Here is a 24,581-nt window from a genome sequence, read left to right on the forward strand (position 1 = left end):
AGGAGTGATTCAGTAGATATTGTGTACTTGGACTGTCAAAAAGCTTTTGATAAAGGTCAACGACTTTGTGTGGGTGCTCCCCCTTTAAAAGGGTCAACAAGTTCCAGCACCTCTTTTTCTAGGGGTGAAAAAGCCCTGCTTAACCCTGTCCTTTTTAACTTCTTCATAAACAACCTACTTAGGGGTGAGCAGTGAGGTTGCCAAGTTTGCTGGTGACACCAAATTATTCAGGGTAGTACAAACAAAAAGGAATTGTGAGCAAATCCAAAATGATATTTTCTAACTGGGTGAATGGGCATTAAAATGGCAAGTGTAAGCAAGTGTAATTGATGCACACTAGTGCAAACAATCCCTATCTTCACATACAGTATATGCCAATAGGGTCTGATCTGGTGGTGAATGACCAGAAATGAGACCTCAGTGAAAATGGCAGCTGTGAAAAAAGCGAACTCCATGTTAAAGGGACTGAAAATAAAAATGTTTAAGAACATTGCAACATTGACAAACCAATGGGACAGAGGCATCTAAAATACTGTTATCACAGGGCTGGAAAAGATTCAGAAAAGGGCAACCAGAATTATCATCCAATGTCCAACATTTGGACTTTTTAAGTTTAGAAAAATGCAAGTAAGGGGGTGGTACCATACAACATAAAAGTATAGGAAGTAGATAGAGAAAAGCTTTTCTCCTTCTCTCATCACACTAGATGCTGGAGTAACCCAGTGAAGCTGAAGGGTGGCAGATTCAGGATAGACAGGAGGAAGAACTTATTCACAAAGCACATAGTTCAGACTCTGAAATTCACTACCAGAAGGTACAGTAAAGGCTACCAAATTGATAGCTTAAAAGGTGATTAGACAAATTCACAGCAAATAAGGCTATCATTGGCCACTAGCTATGATGGCTGTGTACTGCCTCCAGTATCCAAGGCTATATGCCTCTGAATACCACCAGTTGCTGGGAATCACAAGCAGAGAAAGCACTGTCACGATCCGGTCCTGCTAGCAGGCTTCCCACAGGCACCTGGCTCACCACTGTGGGGGAAAAGGACCCTGGACAGACGGACCTTTGGTCTGATCCCACAGGGCTCTTCTGGCGTTCTTATGCAACAGGAGCATGTGATTCAAATTACGGGCAAATTATATTTGAGGATCAGGCATTCTGTTTCTAATTTTAATAGGAAAAACAGAGCATAAGCAATTTGCCTGGCCTCATTGGAAATCAAATTTCAGCACTCCCTTTGGGGAATCAATCTCCTTTGATTAGAGAGACTTAGCTTAAATGGCCATTTTACAATACCATATAATACAACAAAATAAGTAAGGCTTTGTCTTTTATTGGTTAGACTTTTTGTTGTTGTAGCTTGCAAGTGATAGTTAACATATGACCCCTTATTGGAGGGAAATGAAGAGATGGTGGCTTATTTCCCACCAGGGTCTCTCCCCTCCCTTTGCAAACAGGTAACTGTAATCATGTTATACAGAACGACATCTCAAGAGCAGAAAAGAGAGGAGTTTTTTCATCATTACACTTTTGAGAAAGGGATTCTCTCAAGAGACAGAGGAAACCACAGTGGTTAATTCTTTATGGCTTGTTCATTAACATCATTATTTATCAAATTTCTGTACCACCCTTCATCCAAGGATCACAGGAAAGCTTGCAATATCTGACTGAATGCTGTGTTTCATGTGCTACCTCTGGGATGTGTTCTAGAAAGATCACAATATGACTTGTTTGTTATTGGAAAACTTGCATCAGAGCCTTCTTAAAAAGATACTTGATAATGACATTGTATTCCTCTTAAGCACACATACAAATTCTTGATGTTTTAGTAAGCAAGAACAATTGCTTCAATGTGCACCTCCCAACGGCACAGAGGCTAAATGACAGCAAATCTCTTATACACAGAGAGAGAGAGATCCAATGGGGCAGAAAGAATCAAGAAAAAGAGGTTGCAAATGATAGCCCTTCAGGGGGCTATGTGGTATTGGTGGGTACGGCCAGAGGTAAAAAGGGACAGAGCAATTAATTTGAATTTTACTTTCGTACAATAGGCTAGGTTCTACACACACTTGCACACTCCTCTCTATCCTAAAAGCATTATCAGAGTTCAAGAGCACATTCTAACCAGGCAAATGCACTTAGGAAGGGTACAAATCAGGGCTGGTAATGTTATTAGCCAGAGGGATGGCTACCCAACAGACAGAGAGGCTGGGGAGCTGCTGCATTGGCCCCAGACCTGCGGATCCCCACTCCTGATCTTAAGGATCACCTTCTGTAACAAGTGATCAACAATGCTTCCTTTGATTTCCTTCAGTACACCCTAACAGAAGACAATACGAAATTCATGGAAAAGGAGGACCGTTAAAATGCTTCTGATGCCTTTAAAGTCTTTGAAGCCATTTCAGGAGGTTTACCCAATTTGAATGACTGAGATGTTTAGCACCGCACAGAGCAATCTGTACGGCTGTGCATTAATCACATCCACCAAACAGAGCCCAAATTATCTTTGCAGCCAATTCTGGGTATTTGCATTCTCAATTGCATGATTCAGGAGGTTTTTGTTTGCCATGAATAACCCACTCAAGTATTCCAAGTGAGCTTAAAAAAAATTGTTTAATCAATCTGAGATTTATTGTTGAGGGTGTTCCTTTGTACACCAGAAAGTGTGTGACTTGCATAAAAAGTGCAGTGGGAAAAGGGAGGGAGGGCAGCAGGCTAGCCTGGATTTGGAGAGAGACTGAAGGGTGACATGGAAGAATAACAGACTGAGCAAAGAGCACAGGCAATGCAAACACAGATTGTACAAGAGGATTGAACTGGAGTTTGACACAGTAGTCTTCTCTCCCCTACTACCCTCAGTTACGCTCCTGTGCATTCCTTTCAGATTATCGGTCTGTCTGTGGGCATACTCAAGGTGTATTTGGCCTTTAAGTGTCGCAGGCCTTGATCAGTTTGCAGCATAGCCAGTTTGTAAATTCACAACAACAAAAAAAGAATATTCAAGCTGGAATGCTGTAGTTAAAACATGTCTGTTAAGGTTTCAAGAGCAATTGTGTTTGATTCCAGGGCCAGCACCCAGTTCTAGATGTGTCCTCACCACCAGTCCCTACTTTCATAAGTCTGCATGCAGAGAGCAATCCTTTTGCAACTACAAGCAGTAGGGCTACAAATATGCATACATACAGGCTCTCATCAGTAGGATCGCCTCCCCACCAAGACTACAACATAGATCAGGCATCCCCAAACTTCGGCCCTCCAGATGTTTTGGACTACAATCCCCATCTTCCCCGACCACTGGTCCTGTTAGCTAGGGACCATGGGAGTAGTAGGCCAAAACAACTGGAGGGCAGCAGTTTGGGGATGCCTGACATAGATCCTTGAAACAAGCAGCTTAAGATACCACATATCTGGGGAGGCTCTCCTTCTCAACTCTTAAAAAGAGGCATGCTACGGTATTTCCAACACTCAGTTCATGTAACTTGCAGTGATGTGTATATCTTCACCCGCCAGTTTAAAGAGACCAGGCACACACAAGAGATTTGCAAAGCTGAGACTAACATAGAAGTTAGTATAAATGAGCTGCTGTTGCCATGACAAAGAGATAACGAAGCTGAAATTCTGCATTTATCTGGCAGAGGATACGGAGACCCACATCATTTAAAATCCACTAAAGGAGGAAGATTCTGTTGTGCTATTACTAAGCAGTATATTTCTGTGCCAAAACACCAAGGAGGATATTTTGATCCTCATTAGACAGCAGAGTCCCACTTTGGCCAGGTCCACACGTCACATTAAGCCAAACCCTAGCTCAGCATAAATGTACATGCTCCTGGAGAGGAGCTCACAGCCACTTCGCTCCTCCCTGGTTCTTCTCACTACTGCACTGTGCATCAAAGGATGCTGTAGAAAAGGAGCAGTTTCTGCATCTCTCCTTGGAGTCTCAGCAGCTTCATATGGGAGCCAGCCTATCACTCAGTCCTGAGGTCAGAGTACTGTATCATTACCAACTGTTTCTCTTGGCTGTCCATACAAACCACCAGGCACTTTTAATTTTTTTAAACCCATATAATCAACATTTTATTCTTTCAGTCACTTCAAATCACTTCACATGCAATAACAACTTTTGGCATGCTAAGAAGCTAATTTGATAGGAAAGATGGACCTCAAAAAGCTAAGGGGGTTGGGAAGTTAAGACACAACAGACTAGATCCAGAGAACTCACAACTGGCCACTGGCTGGGCCCTTTCCTGGAGAAGATGGACCTACCACACCTCCTAGGTTGGGCTGGTTAACTGCAAAACACTCAAAAGTAAGGACTAACCAACTAGCCCAAACATGTTCTGATTGAGAACAGACTGCTTTTAATTAAAGGGCTGGTGCTGTGCTGTTTTGTAATTATTTGTATGGTTTTAATATTTTTTTTTTTATATAGCTAGTTTAATTTTATCAAATCTTAAGTACCGTCAGGGGAAGAGGAGGGATATAAATAAATTTGGTGGTGGTAGCTTTTTGGAGCATCCAGTCAGTTGCCAAGCCCCAAAATGTTTGTCATTGCCTTTATAATTTGGGACCAGAATATTTAAAGGATCATCATCTCCTACGTGCTTAGGACTTCCACTGCAGCTGGTGGGTATGCAAGTCAGAGACTTTATAGTTATTGTCCCCATAAAGGGGAACTTTCTGTCCTGGGAGGCTTTTTGGTTGACATTTCAAGGCCTGGTTGACTGTTTCATTTCAATGTGCCTTTGGCACACAGAGCTTAAATTGTTGTCACCTCCACCCCTTCCTATTTCAAAGTTGGCTCTAGTCACTGGTTTTGTTTCTTAGTGTAGATGTGGTTTTAAGCTGTGCTCGTCTTAAGTTGCTGCTCTCTTATTGTTGTGTTTTAAAGATTGTTTTCTACCCACCATAGGGGTCCGCCTATGTGTGGGATGTAAATATCTGAAAACCAGCCAACTAGCTCAGACAAGCTAGTCCCTAAAGGGGATTTTAGACCAACAATACGCAAATAACAACGACCTGTGGTGCATGCCAAATTGCTTTCGAAATTTAAGGAGCATTTCAAAAGCAGCTTGCGATACAGCAAAAGTGGCTATGTTTCAAAATGTTCAAAAAACCCTCTGGCATGTACAGCCCACTGCGTGTACCTAAAGGGGGCCTTTTGATCCTCAAGCATGTGAAGAACTTTCCCCAGAATGATATAGAAACTGGACAGACAAACCAGAACTGCACATTTTGTCCATAAATCTTAGGTGAATAGCATGTGTGGTGACACTGATATCATACATTCATTTTTTTAAATAAAAAAAAATTATCTTTCATGCCATATAGGCTAAATCATACTACAAATAAACTCAAGTAACACCACGTTGAAAACGTTTTTGCACATCAGGAGCCGAGTAAGCTCGGCAACGCCACATGGTCTCCAAGTGTTGGCTCACACTTTGATTCCAACCCGCAAAATCTGTAACATGCATCCGCCCTGCATAGCCTTGGTAACAGGCTGCACCATTTCTTGGCATGACTAGGTAGAAGTGTCATGCCTGTACTGGACTATCCTGTGCCAAATTATTTATTTGATTCAGGACAAGTAAAGTTCTCCACTAACAGATGAGATCACTTCAGGCAATGTGTCTGCCTCCTTTGGATTTATGCAGGTGCACACATTCAAAATGATGCTAAGATCCTTTAAAGCATAAACTATGAATAACCTGCAGTAGCGGAAAAAAACCCCACCAGTTGTACCATGCTCTACAGCCGCCAACATTACTCCAAGCAGAAGTGATTTTCCCCTGCTTAGCAGACATCCTCAATCTCAAAACATGGCCATATAATGCTCACAATTGCTACCCTCATGTTTTTGCTACCCTCATGACTTGTTTTTTTCTGCAAGGAGAAATATGTATATCAGAATAAAACTAAAAACAGGTTTAGTTAGGGAAAGCAAACCATTATTTTGATTCATTTAAAAGTAGGAGCACAGATTCTGACTTCATTTAGACATTAAAAAAAAAACCCATAGTGAGACTCAATTTTGCATCTGCAAGTCACCAAAAGTAACTTGCAGAGACCTGGACAGTATGAATCCTTCACATTTGAGAGTAAAAGACTGGGGCAATTAAGAAAACAATCCTATGCACACTTCTCTTGGAGTAAGCTTAATTGGACTTAACCTCCAATTAGTAGGGGATTGTGCTCTGAAGCACTGAACTGATACAGTACATGTCTGTCCCCCACCTCCCAGTTTCTAGCTTAGTCACAGTCTTGGTATAACCTGAAGGGGGGAGACCTCATCTGTCATCCTCCCCTCTTATTTCTATCTGTCACCAGAGGTTCTAAGACAGGCATCCCCAAACTCGGCCCTCCAGATGTTTTGGGACTACAATTCCCATCATCTGTTAGCTAGGGATGATGGGACTTGTAGTCTCAAAACATCTGGAGGGCCGAGTTTGGGGGTGCCTGTTCTAAGAATATCATGGCATATCATGACTCAGCAGAAAGGGCTGAAAGGTGCTCCTGTTATGACCACCTTACAGGGATATTAAGTGCTAGAGCCATTAATTATCAAAGTCATTTTTATGGCAAGGATTCTAAGTGTCTTGTGCTATGTGTATTCCACAGTGACTTCAAAATCACAATTTCCATTTTCTTGTGGGGTAAGTTTTAGCTTTTAAGATAGGAGATAAAAACTTGGAAACTGGGCTTCAGCATGAACAGAAAAACTCAAACATTAGAATTTAATTAAAAAGAAATACAGAATTTTTAAAAACCTCAAATTTCAAGCCACAAGAGTTCTAGTGTTCTCATCCTCAGATTACCCCAGCTGGAACAACAGACATGGTTCAGTAGAAACCAGATGTCAAAACTGATTTTTTATGAAATGCACATGCTTGGTAAATGCATGGAGAGAGGGAGAGAGAAAGGGACACATCACTCTACCATGTTTTACATAATAATAAGCATACCAATCCTGAAGCAAGGAAGAAACTGCTTCTTCACAACTTTGCAAAGCTGAACACCACCAAGGTGGAATTACCACCAAGACTATGTGCACTCATATTCAAATATCAACATTTTGTCCAAAATAAATGAATTACTACTTATTTCACTTACTCCATCTCCTAAATCTGCACTTTCTTTGGCCTCCCCTCAATCCCAATGTTTTCAAAGAAACAAATGCAAAGAGGGTAAGACAAGGGGATCCTGCACAGTTCTATGCTGTGGGAGAGACAGTGGTAGGAATGGTGATGGAACAGAAGCCCCATTCCTTGATCCCCTGGGAAATCATGTTAATACCTCTTTCAGTTTCTTTGGGTTACCAAGAAATATAAGCAAATGTTTTCATAGCTAGTTTCTACACCTAAGACCTAAGACGGGTTTTCAAATAGCAGTATGTTAAAATACCCAATTCTGCACGTCTAGTGAACTTGAAAGAATAATTTAACAAGTTATACAATGCAGTGCTCAAGATTTTTTTAAAAAAATAGCTAACTCTCTCAGAATGTGCTCAACATTAAGCTTTGAATGGCAAACCTTATTTGCCACTGGGTGAACCCCAACAGTTCACCCCCAACAAACCCATCTTTTGTGGCCAGATATATATAACATGCTGCTCTAAATGCAAAACAAGGAAAGAGTTTTCCACTTTCCAGATTCCCAAAATAACATGGAGCTGGTTTGCTGTAAGAAATATCCAACAAACAGTTCAACTACTGAATAGCCAAGATAAAGTCATTGTTTAAAAAGAACTTGCACCACCCATCTGTACAAAGCCAGCCTGGACCTTTAAAAATGTGTACCAACACATGTGCCTGTTATTAGGCCTCAGATTATAATAAAATGAGATGTTTCCAATAAGATTCAGGGCCCTGGAGCATCAGTTACAGTTCAGTTCATAATGGTGTAAGGATGCTGCAGCTGGGTTGATGTTAATGGACAACATCCTCTAGAGGCATCAGTATTTTCTGGTGGGAAAGAACACTAAACTGCAAAGGATATCTTTGTGCATGCTCTATAGCAGACACAACTGAAACTATCCAAGACATGATTTAGCCTGAGAGGGCCCTGAATGTTGGACGGAAGCCAAGCATGTCTCACGCTAAGCTAGAGAGCCAAAAAGATAGATATTGTTGCTGCAAATCTTCCCAAATGAACCATTTTTGCTAACCGCACCCTTGTTCATAATTTACGGCTTGGAGGTAGTGCTCAAGGGTTCTGAAATGTAGAAAGACTCCTCACTGCTCCTTCCTATCATATTATTTCAGACCTCAGTTGCAGCTCATTGCTAACAAGGCAGTTGTGGCTCATATGCCAGCTTAAAAGTGACCTGCTGGAATTTCGCCCACCACTTTACATCACGTACCTTTGCAAACAGCCAAAACTAAACCCAAGAGTCTACCCTGTTTTTACAAACAATTTCAGAGAAGCAGAAATGCCTGGCAGAGAACATAATCATTTCTAGTCTTGGATTTGGTATGTCAAAGGAATTTAGAAATGTGGGACGAATGAATGTTGGCCGAGCTCCATACTACCATCATTTTAAAGATACTTCTCTGTGCCAAGAACAAATGGAGGACTTCCCACTGGACCACATCCTAGTGCTAAGAGTAATCATGTCTCCAAATAGCCCTACGTATCTTGGGTTTCACCCAGCACATTATTATATAGTTCATGATTTAAATCTGTGGCTGAAGGATAGATCTAGTCTCTTGAAGTGGGGGAGAAAGGGTTTCTAGAACGTTGAGTTCCAGTTTTGACTGAGACTTTGAACCACACTGACCAAAAATTTCACAAACAAATTTAGACTGTAACATTTGTGATTGGTTGTTGCAACTCCATATAATATCCATCGGCAAAGAATGTGGACATAAGAAACTGACAGACCTGCTAATTAAATGGGGCCAAAACAGTCTTGCAGTCTTGTAATGATCTCGATGACAGATAATAATGAAAAAGTCAAAGTGCCAATATCTATATACCGGTAAGTGTTACTGAGGGAGCATCTTATCCCAAATGCACCTCCCCATTGTGTTAAGATCTTTCTGGAATCTCCCTCTGAAGTGAGATTACTGGTACCATAACCTGGATCGGGATGGAGAACCTCCAGCCCACAAGCCTAATGGGGCCTTCTAGGCCACCCTATTTGGCCCACAAGGCCATTTCAGGCAAGCCACACCATGTATGATGCCAGGTGCGAGGCAAGTAAAAACTAAGCTCAGTCAAACTGGGGCTTTGCGGCCACCACCAATCAGAAGTGCCTGCAAAGCCCTATGCAAAGCACAGAGAAAGATTCTGCATTGAAGGGGGTTTCCAAAAATCGGAAATCGGCTTTGAATTGTGCTTTGAAAGGGTGTAAAAAATAAGATCCCGTGGGCAAAAAAGGCCACCTGATATCATTGTGATGTCAGGAGAGCAGCTGCCCACCTTGGCATGCAATGTGCGGAGGAGATAACTATCTGGTCCACCACTGCACTAGATGATGGAATTCTCATCTACTCGTGGGATTCAATGTGAATGATATCGTAACAATAATAAGTAGGTAAATAAAATAAATAAAAAACAAGATACAGAATTATTTTAAACTATTGTTATACCACTTCATATATGCAATGTCCGAAGTGGTGTACAATGATAAAATGTAACAATAATAATAATAAACAAATTAAGTATTATCTGTAATCCCATCAGAACAGTGTCTATGATAGGCGGTAGTACAGGCATCCCCAAACTGCGGCCCTCCAGATGTTTTGGCCTACAACTCCCATGATCCCTAGCTAACAGGACCAGTGGTCAGGGATGATGGGAATTGTAGTCCAAAACATCTGGAGGGCCGAAGTTTGGGGATGCCTGCGGTAGTATGTATAATCAGTATCAAGGATTAGGAAACACCTGGGTAAGCAGATAAATATTCAACCTCCATTGGAAACACAATCTACAGTAAGCCCGGAATTTACACATGGTTTACATTCTGGGGATTGCGCCTAAACTCAAACTCATGTGTAAGGTTCAGTGGCAGGTGGGATTGCCAAAGTAATTTTTCCCCATAACCTTTCCACCTTCTTTTTACTTTTATTTTCTGCTACACACGAAAAACTGAATGCGCAGAAGTTAAATGTGTGTAAAGTGGGAAGGCTTACTGCAGAAAGCACATGCCACATAACTGTGGGAAGCATGCTACACATGGGAGGTGCTATAACTATAAAGGCCCTTTTACTAGTGGTTTGGAGGTAGCTTCAAAGAGCTGTTTTATCTCTGGAAGGGTTTCCTCTGCAGGAAGATCTATATGGGAGAAAGTGGCCTTCAACCTGGTCCAAAGTTGTTTAAGGCTTCATAAACAGACAATACCACCTTAAACATGGCTCAGTACCAAATACAGTCGTATCTTGGTTCTCAAACAGAATGCATTCCAGGAGCCCGTTCGACTTCTGGAACTGTTCGAAAACCAAGACGTGGCTGCAGAAGCCACACCAGACGTCGGCTTTCGGAAATCATTTGAAAACCAGAACACTCACTTCTGGTTTCGATCATTCGGGAGCCAAAACGTACGAGTTCCAAGGCGTTCGGCAACCAAGGTACGACTGTTCTGAGACCAGTGCAGTTCCTTCAAAAAGGTGTTACATGTAACCAGTGAACAACCATGCTGTTGCACCTACGGTAGCACCAGCTGTAGCTTCCAAACCAGATTTAGGGGTACTGTGCTGCAGTACTCCAGGCTACACTGTGCTAAGCTAGCGCTATCCAGGGGCAGTTGTAGCAAGAAAGAAGGCACACCTAGCTATATTTCTAAACAAGAGATGGTCAACTTCTACATTCCTGGGGGGTCAGAAACATATTTTGCTATACAAACTGACCTCATAAGTGCTTGGCCTCTATGGTGAAACTAGTGCAGTCTAGCAGGAAAGACTTTATGGCCATGGAGCACACAAGCGCAGGCTTTGCCAAAGGGGTGTAGCTGTAAAAAGCATGGATTTTCACATACACAACTTGAGAAGTTTATTTCTGTCCCTTGCACATGAAACAACAGGCAACCCTTGACTATAACCTTAATTAAAACATGATAGGACAACCAGGGTGTTGATATAGTTAGTTCCAGGGCTGGATCTGGCCCATGGAATAAAAAATCAAAGTCATCAGTCCTGGGTGCTCCCTTCAGATTGCCAGACTAGAATTAACTATCCAGCAAGCAGTTCCTAATTTTGACTGTGGCTGTAACAGGGCTATTATCCTCTCAGGTATCAGCCCCTGTAACTTGTGGCTAGTAAGCCCCTTTCTATGGCTATATCTCCTGCCTATCTAGCTATGACCCACTTCAAAAGATCACAATGAAGCAATAATTTGCTAGCAAAGCCACATGGTTATTGGCAGAACACAGTACATGTATAGTCTGTAATGTGTTCCTAGAAAGATGTTATTAGATTGGGGGGGGGGGGTTGCACCAGATAACATAATCCAAGTGCATGTCCTTCCAGGAGCCAAAGAAGCTTTATATATCTGTTCTAAATAGATAATATAGTGACCATATCAGTCCAGGCAAAGGAAATATAAAGTGCCCACTACATTTTCCTCTTTCAGGGCACTGCAACAGTGATGAAGAAGTTTTCCATCGCTGTCAATAGCCTTTGCAAACAAGAGCGATTCTCTTCAAAGAGCTCCCTCCTCTTTTCATTTGCCATCTAATTCAAGCTACCAAAGCAATTCCTTTAATGTCTAATCATTTTCATTATGTACTGAAGTGATATTGCAAGAGAAAATATAAACAGCAGCTCTTCAAAGATGCTTGACATCTAGCTTGAGTCAGCCTCTAAACAGGATTCTTCTCCATCCCAGCAAAGCTGCTTAGTTACATTTGCTCTTTGCATTGTACATTATGAAACACATGTTGATATGGCAGCAGCCTTTACTCCCTTTTATCATTTCCCAGCTTAAGAGTTGCAGGGAGTAACTTACAAGGCTGGGCCTAATCAACCAACGAATGCAAGGGCACGGCAGTGAGCTAAATTTAAGATGGAGATTTTGCAGAATGTAGGATTCCTGAAACTAGAAGCTAGTTTCCCAAGCTAGAAAGAATCAGAGAGCAGTACCCTAAACCAGCGTTTCTCAACCGCGTGTGCCGCGAGACGCTGGCTGGTGTGCCGCGACGTGCCGCGGCGAGAAGGGCGATTTGCATTGTCATGTGCCTGGCAGCCGCCAATACACAACGTTGACCTGCAGGAGAGGAAGCAGGCCGGGTCAGTCTGGAGGGCGCGGGGGCGCAAAGGGTGTTTCTCTGTCCCCTCCTCCTCCTCCTCCTCGCATCGCCCATCTGGGGTGGGAATCTCCTCGCGCTCGCTCCCTGAGCGAGGCAGCACTTCATGGCCGCGCGCCTGGGCTGAGGGGCCGGGCTTGGAAGCGGGAACATCGAGGGACGGGGCGGATCTCTCCGCCGCCGGACACAAAGCGCCGCCGCCGCCGCTGCTTTCCGCAATCCCGGGAGAAGGAGGAGGCGGCGGCGGCGGCGGAGGCTGCCCCTCGGGTCTCTCTCTCCGGCCCTTCCTCTCTCCCTCCTTGCGTATGAGTCAGGTATTTCCCAGCCCGCCGTCGGCAGCCGAGGCCGCCTCCTCGCGCTCTCCCCGCGCGCTCCATGGAGGCGGCAGCAGCGCAGGGCGGCGGGGACTCCGGAGCAGCAGCAGCCCCGTCCAGCGGCGGCAGTAACAGCAGCCGCAGCAGCAGCCACCCCACCTCGGCGGGCTCCTCACCGTCCTCCTCCGCCAGCCGGGGAGGGCTCTCGGGCTGCCAAGGAGCAGCAGCTGCGACGGCTACACCAGCGGGGAGGCCGGAGGGAGGCGGCAGCAGCAGCAGCCCCAGCTCAGCCGCGGCCAGCCCAGGAGGGAGCGGGGGGCTGGCGGCAGGCAGGATGATGGAGGCGGTGCTCGAGGGCTCTCTCAGCAAGTACACCAACCTCATCCAGGGCTGGCAAAGCAGGTAAATGTTGTGGGAATGACCTCTCTCAGTCTCATTTTTTGGGGGGGGTGTGTGTGTGTGCCAGTGGGTCGACCTACTTCCTTTCCCCCCTGTCTCCCCACCTTCCCTATTCCTCAGTCCCCCACCCATTCCCAACCCCCAGGATTTGCCCCGTCTTTTAATGGTGGTGTGCCGCGTGATTTTTTTCATGGAACAAGTGTGCCTTGGCCCAAAAAAGGTTGAGAAACACTGCCCTAAACAGCTATGAATACACAGTCCACCAGTCTTTTCTTTAAAAATATGTCAGGAGACCCATCAAACTACTACACTTAAAGCTCTCATCTTCCTAGGAGGGGACAATGCTCCTTGGCATGCCCTTCAATTTGCTTTTGACAGAATGCAAATAGTATCAGATAAGCTATTATACTTGGGAGCTAGAAAAGTACAGTAATTGCTTTAACATATAGAAGCCCAGTGTGAAAATGTGAGGGGGGGAGAAGGATCCTCTCTCTTATGTACAAGCATATGTATGAATAGCCATGAAACAATTCAGTCTGTAATCCTATGCATGCCTATTAGGGTATACGTCACATTGTAGAAAATCAGAGCTTACTTAGAAGTGATTATGCCCAGGATTAAAACTAGAGAGTGGCAGACCGCACATCACATATATGTTCTATGTTTGTTTGATGAAAAGTACTATTGGGAGGCTACAATTTCAAACACAGGAGCAGCATAGGGAGTGCTTAGCCCTTTCCCTGCTAAGCCTTTTTTCAGTCAAAATTCCCACCCAAAGGATTCCAGGTGCTTATTTAGTCTTGCAAATATGCATCCTGCTCTATGCAAAGGTAGAAGCAGTTGGACTGTATGATTTTGAAGGAGACATGATTGGAGGGGAAAAGGTTAAACACAAACACTCCATTTTTAAATGGAGTGTGAGATTTCAGGAAATCATCTTCAATAGATTTAGAGACCTATTACAAAAACTGGACATGGTTTTGTTTGTTTTTGCAGGAATGGGTTTGAGCCAACATATACATTCTGAGCTGAGGAACTGGTTTCAATACCAGTACTAATCTCTGCTCATGATCCTTTCACACACACAAATTCATTTCTGGTTACCTTTCCTCATTTCAACAACCTAATTTAGGCGGAAGGGTTTGTTTTGTTATTGCTAAAAATAAATAACTTTTGAGATAGTCTTTGTTAATCCACTGCCAATCAGCTAGAAAACTACCCATTTTAAACTGGTTTTTTAATATTGTACGATACCATGTTTTAATATTAATGCTATATTTTAATTGCAATGCACTCTGGGACCCTAGGGTGAAGGGCAGGTAATAAGTAGTAGTAGTAGTAATACATTCCAATCTATCGTCTGCCTTACCCACCCCTTGTTCATTCTTAACTGTCACAAAGGAAAAACAACCATTTGTGTGCCACAGCATTCCCAGAAATAAAATTTCCTTCAACTGAGCGCTAACAAAACAAAACAAAAGCAACACATGTAAACATGATAAGGTTTTTAAACAAATCTGCCCGAGAAGGCAGCACAGTTGTGATGACCTTTCTGCTAGCTGCAATTCAGACAGTTCTGCCCACACCCATGTCTGGTTTACGTTAAGTCTTGGTGGTTTATTATCTCAGAGTTAACTGCTCTGAAACCTTCCTGCAGCAGCTGAATACTAAGTTCAGCTACAAAACACTAGTCTCATTCCGAGTTTCCTTGGAGGGGCTTCCTCATTTCTGTTGACAAAGACCTAGATTGCTACATTTCCTGACGTGTACATTTCAATCACTACAGCAAAAAATAAACAGAAGAGATTTGCACCACTACCTTTCATAGCCTACCTGCTGAAATCACATTTTATGAACTTTGAACTAAAGTTCCATGCAGAACTCAAAGCACCACCTTAAGTGCAGAGTATTCCTGTACAAATGCTGCTTTGAATGCTTAGGGCACTAGTGGAAAGACTCGGAATTATGTTGCAAGCTGTTTTTACATGTAATACCAGAGTTAATGGTCACTACCATTAGCAGCATCCTGATCAGGCTCTTTCTATATGCTTGGACATTGTTGAAATACTCCAAATAAAACTAAATGCATGATTTAAATATTTAGCCAAGTGGGAAAACATACAGCAATTCTTAAAGATTTTAACGTATTTAAATGCATTAGAATAACAAAAAATGATAACTGGTGATATCGTTTGTGGATATGTGCTTGATATAGGAGGTGTAAAGCCAGGATCTCTGCATCCTGAGAAGCAGTAAAGGGTGAAAATCTGATGCAACTGCTAAAAAAAAGGAATACAAGCCTTCTGAGTCCAGTTTAAACTGCAGACAAATTTACCGAAGTATTTTTGTTCTTGGCAGCCCTCCAAAAAATGTATAGCTGTATGATAAGTAAAGCATGCCAGGATAAGCTGCACCTGTTACCCTGTTTCTCATATTTTAAGACATACCCATAAAATAAGCCATAGCAGGATTTTTAAGCATTCAAGGAATATAAGCCATACCCCGAAAATAAGACATAGTGATAGGCGCAGCAGCAATGCCGGCCGCGGCAGGAGGAGGAGGAAAAAAATAAGACACCCCTTGAAAATAAGTCATAGTGTGTTTTTTTGAGGAAAAAATAAATATAAGACATGTCTTATAATATGAGAAACACGGTAGTTGCGTAGCCAGAGGCCATCCAGGAAAAACAAAAAGCTGGAAACTCCACCTCTGGGGCAAGTTGCTCATGCTAGGAGGAGACTTAACAGCAGCAGAGAAAAACCTCACCTTGTCCAATTTGGCTTCCCAGAACCTCCCTTTTGCAACACATTATCTTGTGTACAATCTGTGCGTACGTACAATCCTGCACCAATTTCATGAGGTGTGAGTTTGTTAAGCAAGGGGCAAATGGTAACTGGTTCGTTTTCACTCTCAAAAAATCCAGAACAAACTAAACCACCCTCTCAACAATAAGCAAACATCCCTGTGCTTTCTAAACTTTCCTGCACAACGTTAGGCTCTGCCTATCCTCATTTGTGACTGGTTTGCAACCAGTTTTAGAATATTAAAAAAATGCTAGCAGGTTGCCATGCTGCAGAGTGTAATGTCTCAGAACATGCCCACTGGAGCCAATTTGCTAAGCTTTGTTGTTAACACAAAAACAAAACCTTTGAGCATGCCGATGAGTCAATTAGTTATTACTGCAGGCAGACCTCATATAGACCTTGGTAATAGTTCTCATTTTGCTCCCTGTAAAAAGCAGTATTATTTTGCAATGAAAGGTAGGGGCATAATTACTGAATATTTTTCCCTAGCATGTATTGTCTTAGCATATCATCATGGGTGCTACCACCAATGCACTCCAAATAAGTAAATATGCAAATAACTTTCTTACTCTCCAGCATATACTTCTTGGTAATTGGTAAAGGCAGCAGTCGGATATGACTAATGAGGGAGCCCCACGCATGGGTTCTGGAGAGCGTCGTTTCAGGTGGCGAAAGCGTGTGCGGCTGGATCATAAAGTACGCAGTTAGTAAAACTAAACCCAGCATAACTAGGCCCTGCAAGAGAAGACAAGCATTAGATTAGTCACAGGCACTTGTTCAGAGTGAGAACTGTCCCTTTCAGGTAATCATGTAGGTTATGGTAAGTCACTTTGATGCCAAAGCTTGCAAGATGGAGTTACAGAGCAAGGATGGGGAACCTGTGGCCCTCCAGACGTGGATGGACTCCAACTCCCATCAGCCCTGACCACTCCCTGCTTTAGTGTCACTGCCTGCTGACAAAAGCTATTGCGGGAATGTAGGCTCAGATGTTCTAGTGAATATGGTTATCAATGAGGGAGGGATGTTACTTGCAGCGCATTATCGCGCAGTACATGCTCTTGCCTATACATAATGTGCTCCCTGTGCATTTAATAATTCAGCTGTGGCCAAAATGCAAATATGCAACCAGACTTCCAGGAACAAAACTAGGTCAGGCATCCAGGCACCAAAATTTTCACCCTGTGTGCCAGTTCTTTCTAACATTCCTGCCAGACAATAGGCATGGTAACGAAAGGCGCTGCAGGGATTCAAGCCTTTATCTCGCTTGATATATTCTGGTCATTAGGTTTCACTCCATTAGGTTGACCTCAAACTGTGGTCCACTTTGTATAAGGACATGGACAAGTGCAAGATCATCCACAAAGGCTTTACCTTATAGAGTACCATCAAAAGAGGGTAGCGTGGGGGTCCCCTTTGGGGCTCATTTTTTTCCAAGAGTTGCCTGATGAATTTCTCAATGGCCTTTTCAGACATACCACACTGATAACCAGTCTGTCTCACTAAGTCAATGGTCTCCGAGAGTTTATCATAAATGCTGAGATCGCTGGCAGAAAGCTCCATGTCCTCTGGTGAAAAATCCTATTAGGGGAAATTCAAAATGTTAAGAAACAAGATATTCCAGTGCCTCAAAGAAGATCATAGGAGAGGACAGCAAATTCCTAATCTAAGCAAGGCTTCTTTGTGTTAAAATTGCAAAGCTGGCTGCGAGGTCTCATTAACATAGCTCATTAAACTCCACCCAGACCCTGGATTTTAAACATTCTAAAACAGGGCTAGTTTGTTCATCTAAGTAAAACACATGACTACTATAAAAGTATCGTCGTCGTTTACATTGAAAATGCACGAGTTGGCACAGAGAGGGATGAAGTCACTGTGCGAGTGGAATAATGTCACTCATGCAATATAAATTCTCTCTTCCCCCCCCCCCAATCCACTGTGGGGTTCTCCAACCCTCCAGAGCCGATGGAGCTGGGGTAGGAGAAGGAGAGGAACTTCTATCAAACCAGTGGAAACTGTTTCACTGTTTCCCTTATGCAATGACTTAGTTAGATGCAACTGTACACAAACATATTATGGGGAAAGCTTTCATAGACATCTAAGGAAGTGGACTGTAGTCCACAAAATCTTGTGGCATTACAAACATGCTAGGCCAAGTCTCTTTGTCCTACATCTACGAGTACCACCTAATAGGAAGTGGTTGCCTCCATGCCCTCCAAGCATGGGTAACCATAGCAAATGCTGGATTAGATATATTTACAGACAGACTACCATATTTACTCAAATCTAATGCTCACCTTTTGGGCCAAATTATATTGCGAAAATTGAGGTTACGGTAGATTCGATGGCATTAGACTTGAGTAAATATGGATACGGCTACGCAATGAAGTTTTATTTTCTCAAGGCAGCACAAAAGCTATTTCACAAAAGGTCCACTTTTTACAAATGAAGATCTGAGTCACAAAACCTATTTCTGGTAAAGGGAGAGCAAGAACAAAATATACAAGCAGACTTACAGGTAAACTTTTGAGCCTTCTTATAGTTTAGCATTTGTTGAGCATCCGTTTTAGCACCAAACTACCATTCAGTTATCAAACCCTTAATTCACCATTTCTTTACTGCAAGGGTACTGTGTTATTTATGAAACTCTCAACAATTTAGTATCAAGGCCAACCCATCCACGTACAACTGAAAATGTGACAAAAGGATACTGAAAAGAGGAAATATCTAGAGCACGGGTGTCAAACACAAGGCCCGGGGGCCTAATCCGGCCCACCAGACCTCGTCATGTGGCCCGCGTAGCCGCCGCCGACAGTAGCCGCTGACAGTAGTTCTGGAGCCTGCGATTGGCCGAGGGTCAAAACCAGGGGCGGGGCTGCAGGCGGAGGCTGGGGCGCTGGAGCCGCGCTGACGGCCTTGGCCAGGGAATTTCAATTTCGAATGAGGCTGAGGGAGGCGGTGGCACAGCGGCCAGACGGGAAAGTGAGATGCAGGAGGAGGAGGAGGAAGCCCGCCGAGGAGGTAGGAAAGCCCTACAGGCGCCGCCGGCAAAGTTGGTGCCGGGACGGAGCAGTGCTGGATTTTTTTTTGGCGGGCTTTGCTGTTGTCTCCGAGAGCGAGTGAGGCGGCACTGGGGAGCCGCCGCCCGCCGCTTCCCTTCCTCTCCTCGGCTGCATCCGGGAGGTGGGCGAGTGAGCGGGCGAAAGGGACGCGGAGTGAGCCTGAGGGGGAAGTAGGCGAAGCGCAACAGCCGCTCTCTTGATGGAGCCGGGTTTCTCTTCCCTCTTCCCCCGTTTTCTCCTCATAGACACTCGGGAGGGTGCCTGGCTTTTGCTCTGCCCCCCACCCCCGAGCCGCCCTTTGGCTTCTCAGTTCCGGCGGAGCTGCTCCCCGGGGGGCGGCCGGGAGGGAGGCGGCGGCAACGGCACGGGTTCCTGTTCTTCCCGCTCTGCCGCCGCCTCCTCTCAGCCCCTCGTGATGTAGGGCTCCAGATGGAGTCGCCTCGCGGTTTGAGTAGGTGGGAGGTGAATTTTTTTGGTGGGGGGGAGGTTTTCAAGCCTCCTCTGCCTGCAGTCCCGGTAGGGAGAGGCGGAGGCGAAGACGGTGGGGGGGAGAGCAGCTCTGAGGCGAAGATGCACGTCCGCTGGGGCTGCCACCGCCTTCCTCCTCAGGAAATCCGCTGCCCTCCCTCAGCGCGAGGGGAAGGGACTCTGGCGCTGAGGAAGGAGGATGCAAAAGCAAAGCAGGGAGTTGGCGCTGCACCGCATGTTCCTGCCCCTCTCCAAAGCATGGGGTGGGTTGCAGCGTGTGGCATCCTGCCTAGCGGGGTTTGGGTGTGCGCAGGGCGGGAGAGGGAAGCCCTCTTTCCATCTGCAGGTTTTTAATCCCAGCAGTGGCTTTCTCCTTCCTGCCGAAGGTTTAGTTGAGCCCCCCCCCCCCCCGGAAGCAGTCAATCCCCACCTTTTGTTCAAATTTCCCTTGTTTACATCCCCTCCCACACACGCGCCACGACGCAGGAATGTGATCCGCGTGGGGGCGGGAATGAGCTTACATTATTACAAAAAACAGTAATAATTGAATGCAGTGACAATAATTTATGATAATAAAGAGTGGACACATAGTCCTACAGACGCAACCGGCCCTTTGAGGGTGACCAAACTGCTGATGCGGCCCCCGATGAATTTGAGTTTGACACCCCTGATCTAGAGGGTCAAGCCATTCCTGAAGTACCCCTCAAGGTCCTGGTGTATGATGACTCTATGCAATCATGAACTGGCGGGAGAAGTGCTTAATTTCTATGCAAAGAAAGAGACTCCAAAATGAGCTATGAATCAACAGGAGGAAGCAACGGGTTTACAGCTGTATTACTATTGTTTTTATAGCATTTTCCCAGCAAAAGATGTGCTTTAGAACTCTGACTTCCTTGTGAGATCTAACACTCCACAACAAACAAGCAGTAACAGCAGCTCTGATCTTCATACACACAGTCAGACCTGATTCCTGATCCTGTGTTGGATTCAGTGTTCCAGCCCTGGGAACGAAACACCCAGCACAATTCCCCCCAAAATGGGAAGTGTGTGTGCAGAAGCAGGGCCGGCCCAATACATTTTGGCACCTGAGGCGAACCACAAATTGGTGTGTGTCCCCCTCCAACACACACACCCCAAGCATGGGCGTACCCAGTGCGGGGCAGGTCCCCCCCCCAGAAGCAGGGCCAGCGCACGAGAGCGGCGCTGCCGGGCAGAGGCGGAGGCGGAGCACAGCCCGGCGGAGTGCGAGTTCAGCGTTCCCGCCCACCGCGCAACGCCCTCCCTCCGGCAAGGACAAGCACGGCGGGGAACCAGAGAACGCGGCGGGAAGCTGGAGGGCGCGGTGCAGCGGGCGGGAATGCCGAACTCGCGCTCCGCTGGGCTGTGCTTCTCCTCCGCCGCCTGCCTCTGGAGACTCCCCTGCTGCCGCCAATCCTGCTGCTGCTGCAGGCGGCCCCCTTGCCAGGCAGCCATCGCGCTCCGGCTCCTGCCCCGCCGTGTGCACTTCCTCCCTTCCCTTCCCTCCCATGCCTTGGCCCCGCCCCTTGCCCCCCCTAGTTTTGATCCTGGGTACGCCCCTGACAAGGAAGAAAGGGTGAGTGAAGTTCTACATCAGAAACAATGGGAGAATAAAGATCTACATCTGGAAGAAAAGGGGGGGTCAAATGAACCTTTGAATTTGTTGGAGAGGAGGATCGTAGGAAGGGATCCTGAGGATCATCTAGTCCAACCCCCTGCAGTTGCCCCATACAGGGATCGAACCTGCAACCTTGGCATTATCAGCACTGTAACCATCTGAGCTATCCAGTCATGCTATAAGTCAATTGCCTCCTGATAATACCTTACAAAGTGATTTTTTGAATATATGTTCACATAATTGTCTTGCATACGTTAGTATATACAGTACATCAGTTAATATGTTTTCAACTAGATATTAAATCTTGTACAATTTCATATATTACAGGATTGCATCAATGGGCCTATCGGTAGTTAGAATCTAGATTTGGGCAATAAACTTTCTCCAGGTGAGACTGGTTTGAGAACCTAAGATTTTTCTTGCCCTCTGTAGCAAAGAAAGAAAAACTATAGATCATCTGTGGCTCCCTTGAGCTACCTAGATTTCAGTCACTAGATATACACATTGCTTTCTGTTGACTTCTTTAATGTACCACATTCTAGCCTCTACTGTTGTTAATTGAATAAGGAGCTGAATCAATTGAGAGGGATGGACAATACAGCCCTGTTTTACTTTATGTGCATATGCATGAAGAGGTAAAGCCTCATCACTTACTGTAAGTCTCATCAAACTGCCAACATTCACAACACTCAACATAAATTCATTCATTCATTCACCTGTATGAAATCAACAACATACCAGAGATTCTAACCCTATATGCCTTCAGGGATTATGTAACACTGGTAAGATTGTACACACTAGATGCAAGAAATCTGAACCTCGACAAGCACAAATGACAAAAGCACAGGCTTATTTATGTCGAACACAAACTTCCAGATTTCTGCTAGGCAGTGGTTCTTCCCAGTTGCTAGTCCGCAGACCCCAGGGAGTCCGTGTAACCCACCCAGGGGGTCCGTGGCACCATTCATATAACAAAAACTACCGTGGAGTTATCAATATTTACAAAAGGATGGGTTCTGTGCTTGGCTTTCGAAAAACAGGGGGTCCAAAGTACTTAGCTATTTGGGAAACACCGTACATGTTAGAACCCACTTAAGGGAGCGCTGGGCCACAATTTCTGGAACTTACTGCTACCCCTTAAAACACCCCTTTTTCTCTCTCTCCCACTGACCGCCACTGACATTCCAAACTATGGGGCGCGTCGAAAGCACCGGCCTCTGACAGCAGCCTGGAGGGCTTTGGCCCCCCACACCCCGGTCTCCTCCGAAGGGGGCAGCCGGCCTGGGACACTCCGCCCCGCCTTTGGGGCTGCCCTTCTCTCCTGTCATGCCCAGGCTCCCGACGAGACCCCCCATCCCCACCAAGCGGCCAAGAGACACCCCACACACACACACCCGGAGGCTTCTCCCGCCTTCACTTGAAAGCGGCCCTCCCTCGCCCACGCGCCTCCTCACCCCATGAACCGCCGCCCGGGTGGCTCCCACCAGACTGGAAAGGCGGAGCAGCAGCGAACATGGGAGCGGCGCTCCCCGTGCAGGCGCGGAGGAGGGCTGGGCCTGGCGCTTCCTGCTTCCGGGCTGCGGAACGGGAGCGAGGCCGCAGATTCCCCGCAGCACTTTCGCCTCGCTGGGAGGCGCCTGAACGGCCGCCCCACCACCCCGGAAAGGGACTCTAGTTCGCCGCTGTTCGATAAGCCGCCGCCCATGGTCGCCAGTTGGTGGTCAGCGGCCCTCGGGCCGTGCGGTGCAGCCCCGTCACGTGGGCGTTTACTCGTGAGGAAGGCCGCACCCTGGTGGTCAACGGGGCTGAAGCGGACTCAGCTGGGTCAAAACCTGCCGAACCCGTTTTGCTCCACACTGACTGGCAGTGGGATGCTGGCTGGTATCCTCTGTCTAGGGCAGTGGTTCCCAACCTTTTTTTTTTTGGCCATGCCCTTTCTAAGCATCTCTAAAATCCTTATCCCCCCCCTCTGACTTATAATTCTTATTATTCAAAAAGTGAACTATTCATTTGGAGAAAGACATTGACTGTTAATAACTCATTCTCGAATTGTCCCCCTGTTCCCACAGGGGTCTAGGGTGTGAATGAATGAAGGAGCTTTGTCCCAGATGGATAGGTAGATAGATATCTATCTGGGAAGAAGTTTCATTGAACTGGGGGGGGGGGGTTTACTTCTGAGCAGACACAAATAGGCAAACCTATCCATTCTGAAGGAAATCAGCCCTGAGTGCTCACTGGAAGGACAGATTGTGAAGCTGAGGCTCCAACACTTTTGGCCACCTCATGAGAAGAAAAGACTCCCTGGAGAAGACCCTGATGTTGGGAAAGATGGAGGGCACAAGGAGAAGGGGACGACAGAGGACGAGATGGTTGGACAGTGTTCTTGAAGCTATGAACATGACTCTGACCAAACTGCGGGAGGCAGTGGAAGACAGGAGTGCCTGGTGTGCTCTGGTCCATGGGGTCACAAAGAGTCGGACTTGACTAAACTTGTCTTGTTGAACAGTTGTAAGAATGTCGTCCAGGATGGCTTCTGTGAGATCAAACTTAATGCAAAATACTGTATGTGGAGGTTAAGTCCGCTGAGTTCAGTGGGGCTTACTTCCAAGTAGTAAGAGGCACAGAATTGCAGTCTTCATTGCCAGCCCTGGGCTCATAGTGTTGGTAGATGACATTTTCAAACAGGTTCCCTGGCGATTGCCTCAACATTCACTCAGTCATTTCAGGAAAGTAGGATATAGCTAAGAACCATCATCCTCATTTCCTCCGTTAGGTGCTTGAGTACATGTCTATTTGCAAGGAAAACTGGGGCACCCAAAAAGAAGGTAGTGATTTCTATATACTCCTGGGAATCCCTAAGTAAGCAAAAATATATATGTTTCTAAAATTAAAATAAAACCTAAGTACCTATGGTTTCAAGTACTTCTTCACACAGTGCATAGTCCACCTATGGAACTTGCTCCCCCAGGAGGCAGTGATTGCCACTAACCTGGATGGCTTTAAAAGACAATTACTGTAGACAAATTCATGGAGCCATCAATGGCTACTAGCTATTATGGCTATGCTCTGCTTTCATAGTCAGGCAGCAGCAATGCTTCCAAATACTTGCATGGCGGATGAGTGCTCTTCTGCTCACACTCTGCTCGCTGGTTTGCCACAGGCATCTAGTTGGTCACTGAGAGAACAGGATGCTGGACAAGATGGGCCATTGACTCTTCTTATGTTCCTGAGCTATACAGAATCTTGAGATTTCCAGAGGGCTTGTGGCATCTTAATAGATGACTAACGCATTTATTATAGCATACACTTGCATGGGTTACAGTCCATTTTTCTGGAAACTTACATTGTTACCTTGAGTTGCAGGTATGGGGTGGGGTGGGAGGAATTATAAACAGTGAGGTCAGAGGGAAATGAAATACAGGGGGGAAAGTACAGTGATAATAATTACTGCACACAACCATCAAATAGTTGATAACACAGGAATTGTTAGGCCAGTTAACACAATACGCTAAAGCTCCTGTTTTCTTTCAGTCCGCAAGTGATAGCATGTTTCACACTGCATACTCCCTCTGAAGTTCCTTTGCTCTAGTTGAAGTGGAAAAAGTTTGGAAAAAGAAAAAGAGATTCAGTTGGCAGGGAGGGGATGAAGAGTTT

General features: G+C 45.3%; 2 protein-coding genes across 3 annotated transcripts in view; both read right to left on the bottom strand.

Moving 5' to 3' along the window:
• Positions 1-23,829, bottom strand: part of C7H6orf89 (chromosome 7 C6orf89 homolog) — a 35,354-nt gene extending 11,525 nt beyond the window's left edge. The window contains exons 1-3 of one of the 2 annotated variants that reach the window (XM_035122978.3): positions 22,382-23,829; positions 17,136-17,342; positions 16,334-16,499 (exon numbers count right to left, since the gene is read on the bottom strand). In XM_035122978.3, coding sequence (XP_034978869.1) covers positions 16,334-16,499; positions 17,136-17,324 — 355 coding nt within the window. In that variant the 5' untranslated portion in view covers positions 17,325-17,342; positions 22,382-23,829. Of the gene's footprint in view, positions 1-16,333; positions 16,500-17,135; positions 17,343-22,321; positions 22,342-22,381 lie in introns of those variants that run through there. The other variant, XM_088674152.1, reaches the window with a different exon arrangement.
• Positions 23,830-24,188: 359 nt separating this feature from the next.
• Positions 24,189-24,581, bottom strand: part of RAB44 (RAB44, member RAS oncogene family) — a 29,239-nt gene continuing 28,846 nt past the window's right edge. The window contains exon 17 of the transcript XR_004693036.3: positions 24,189-24,512. The gene's annotated coding sequence lies outside the window, so the exon portion shown is untranslated. The remainder of the gene's footprint in view (positions 24,513-24,581) is intronic.

The sequence above is a fragment of the Zootoca vivipara genome, chromosome 7, assembly GCF_965207765.1.
Source record: "Zootoca vivipara chromosome 7, rZooViv2.hap1.1, whole genome shotgun sequence".
Taxonomy (NCBI): Eukaryota; Metazoa; Chordata; class Lepidosauria; order Squamata; family Lacertidae; genus Zootoca; species Zootoca vivipara.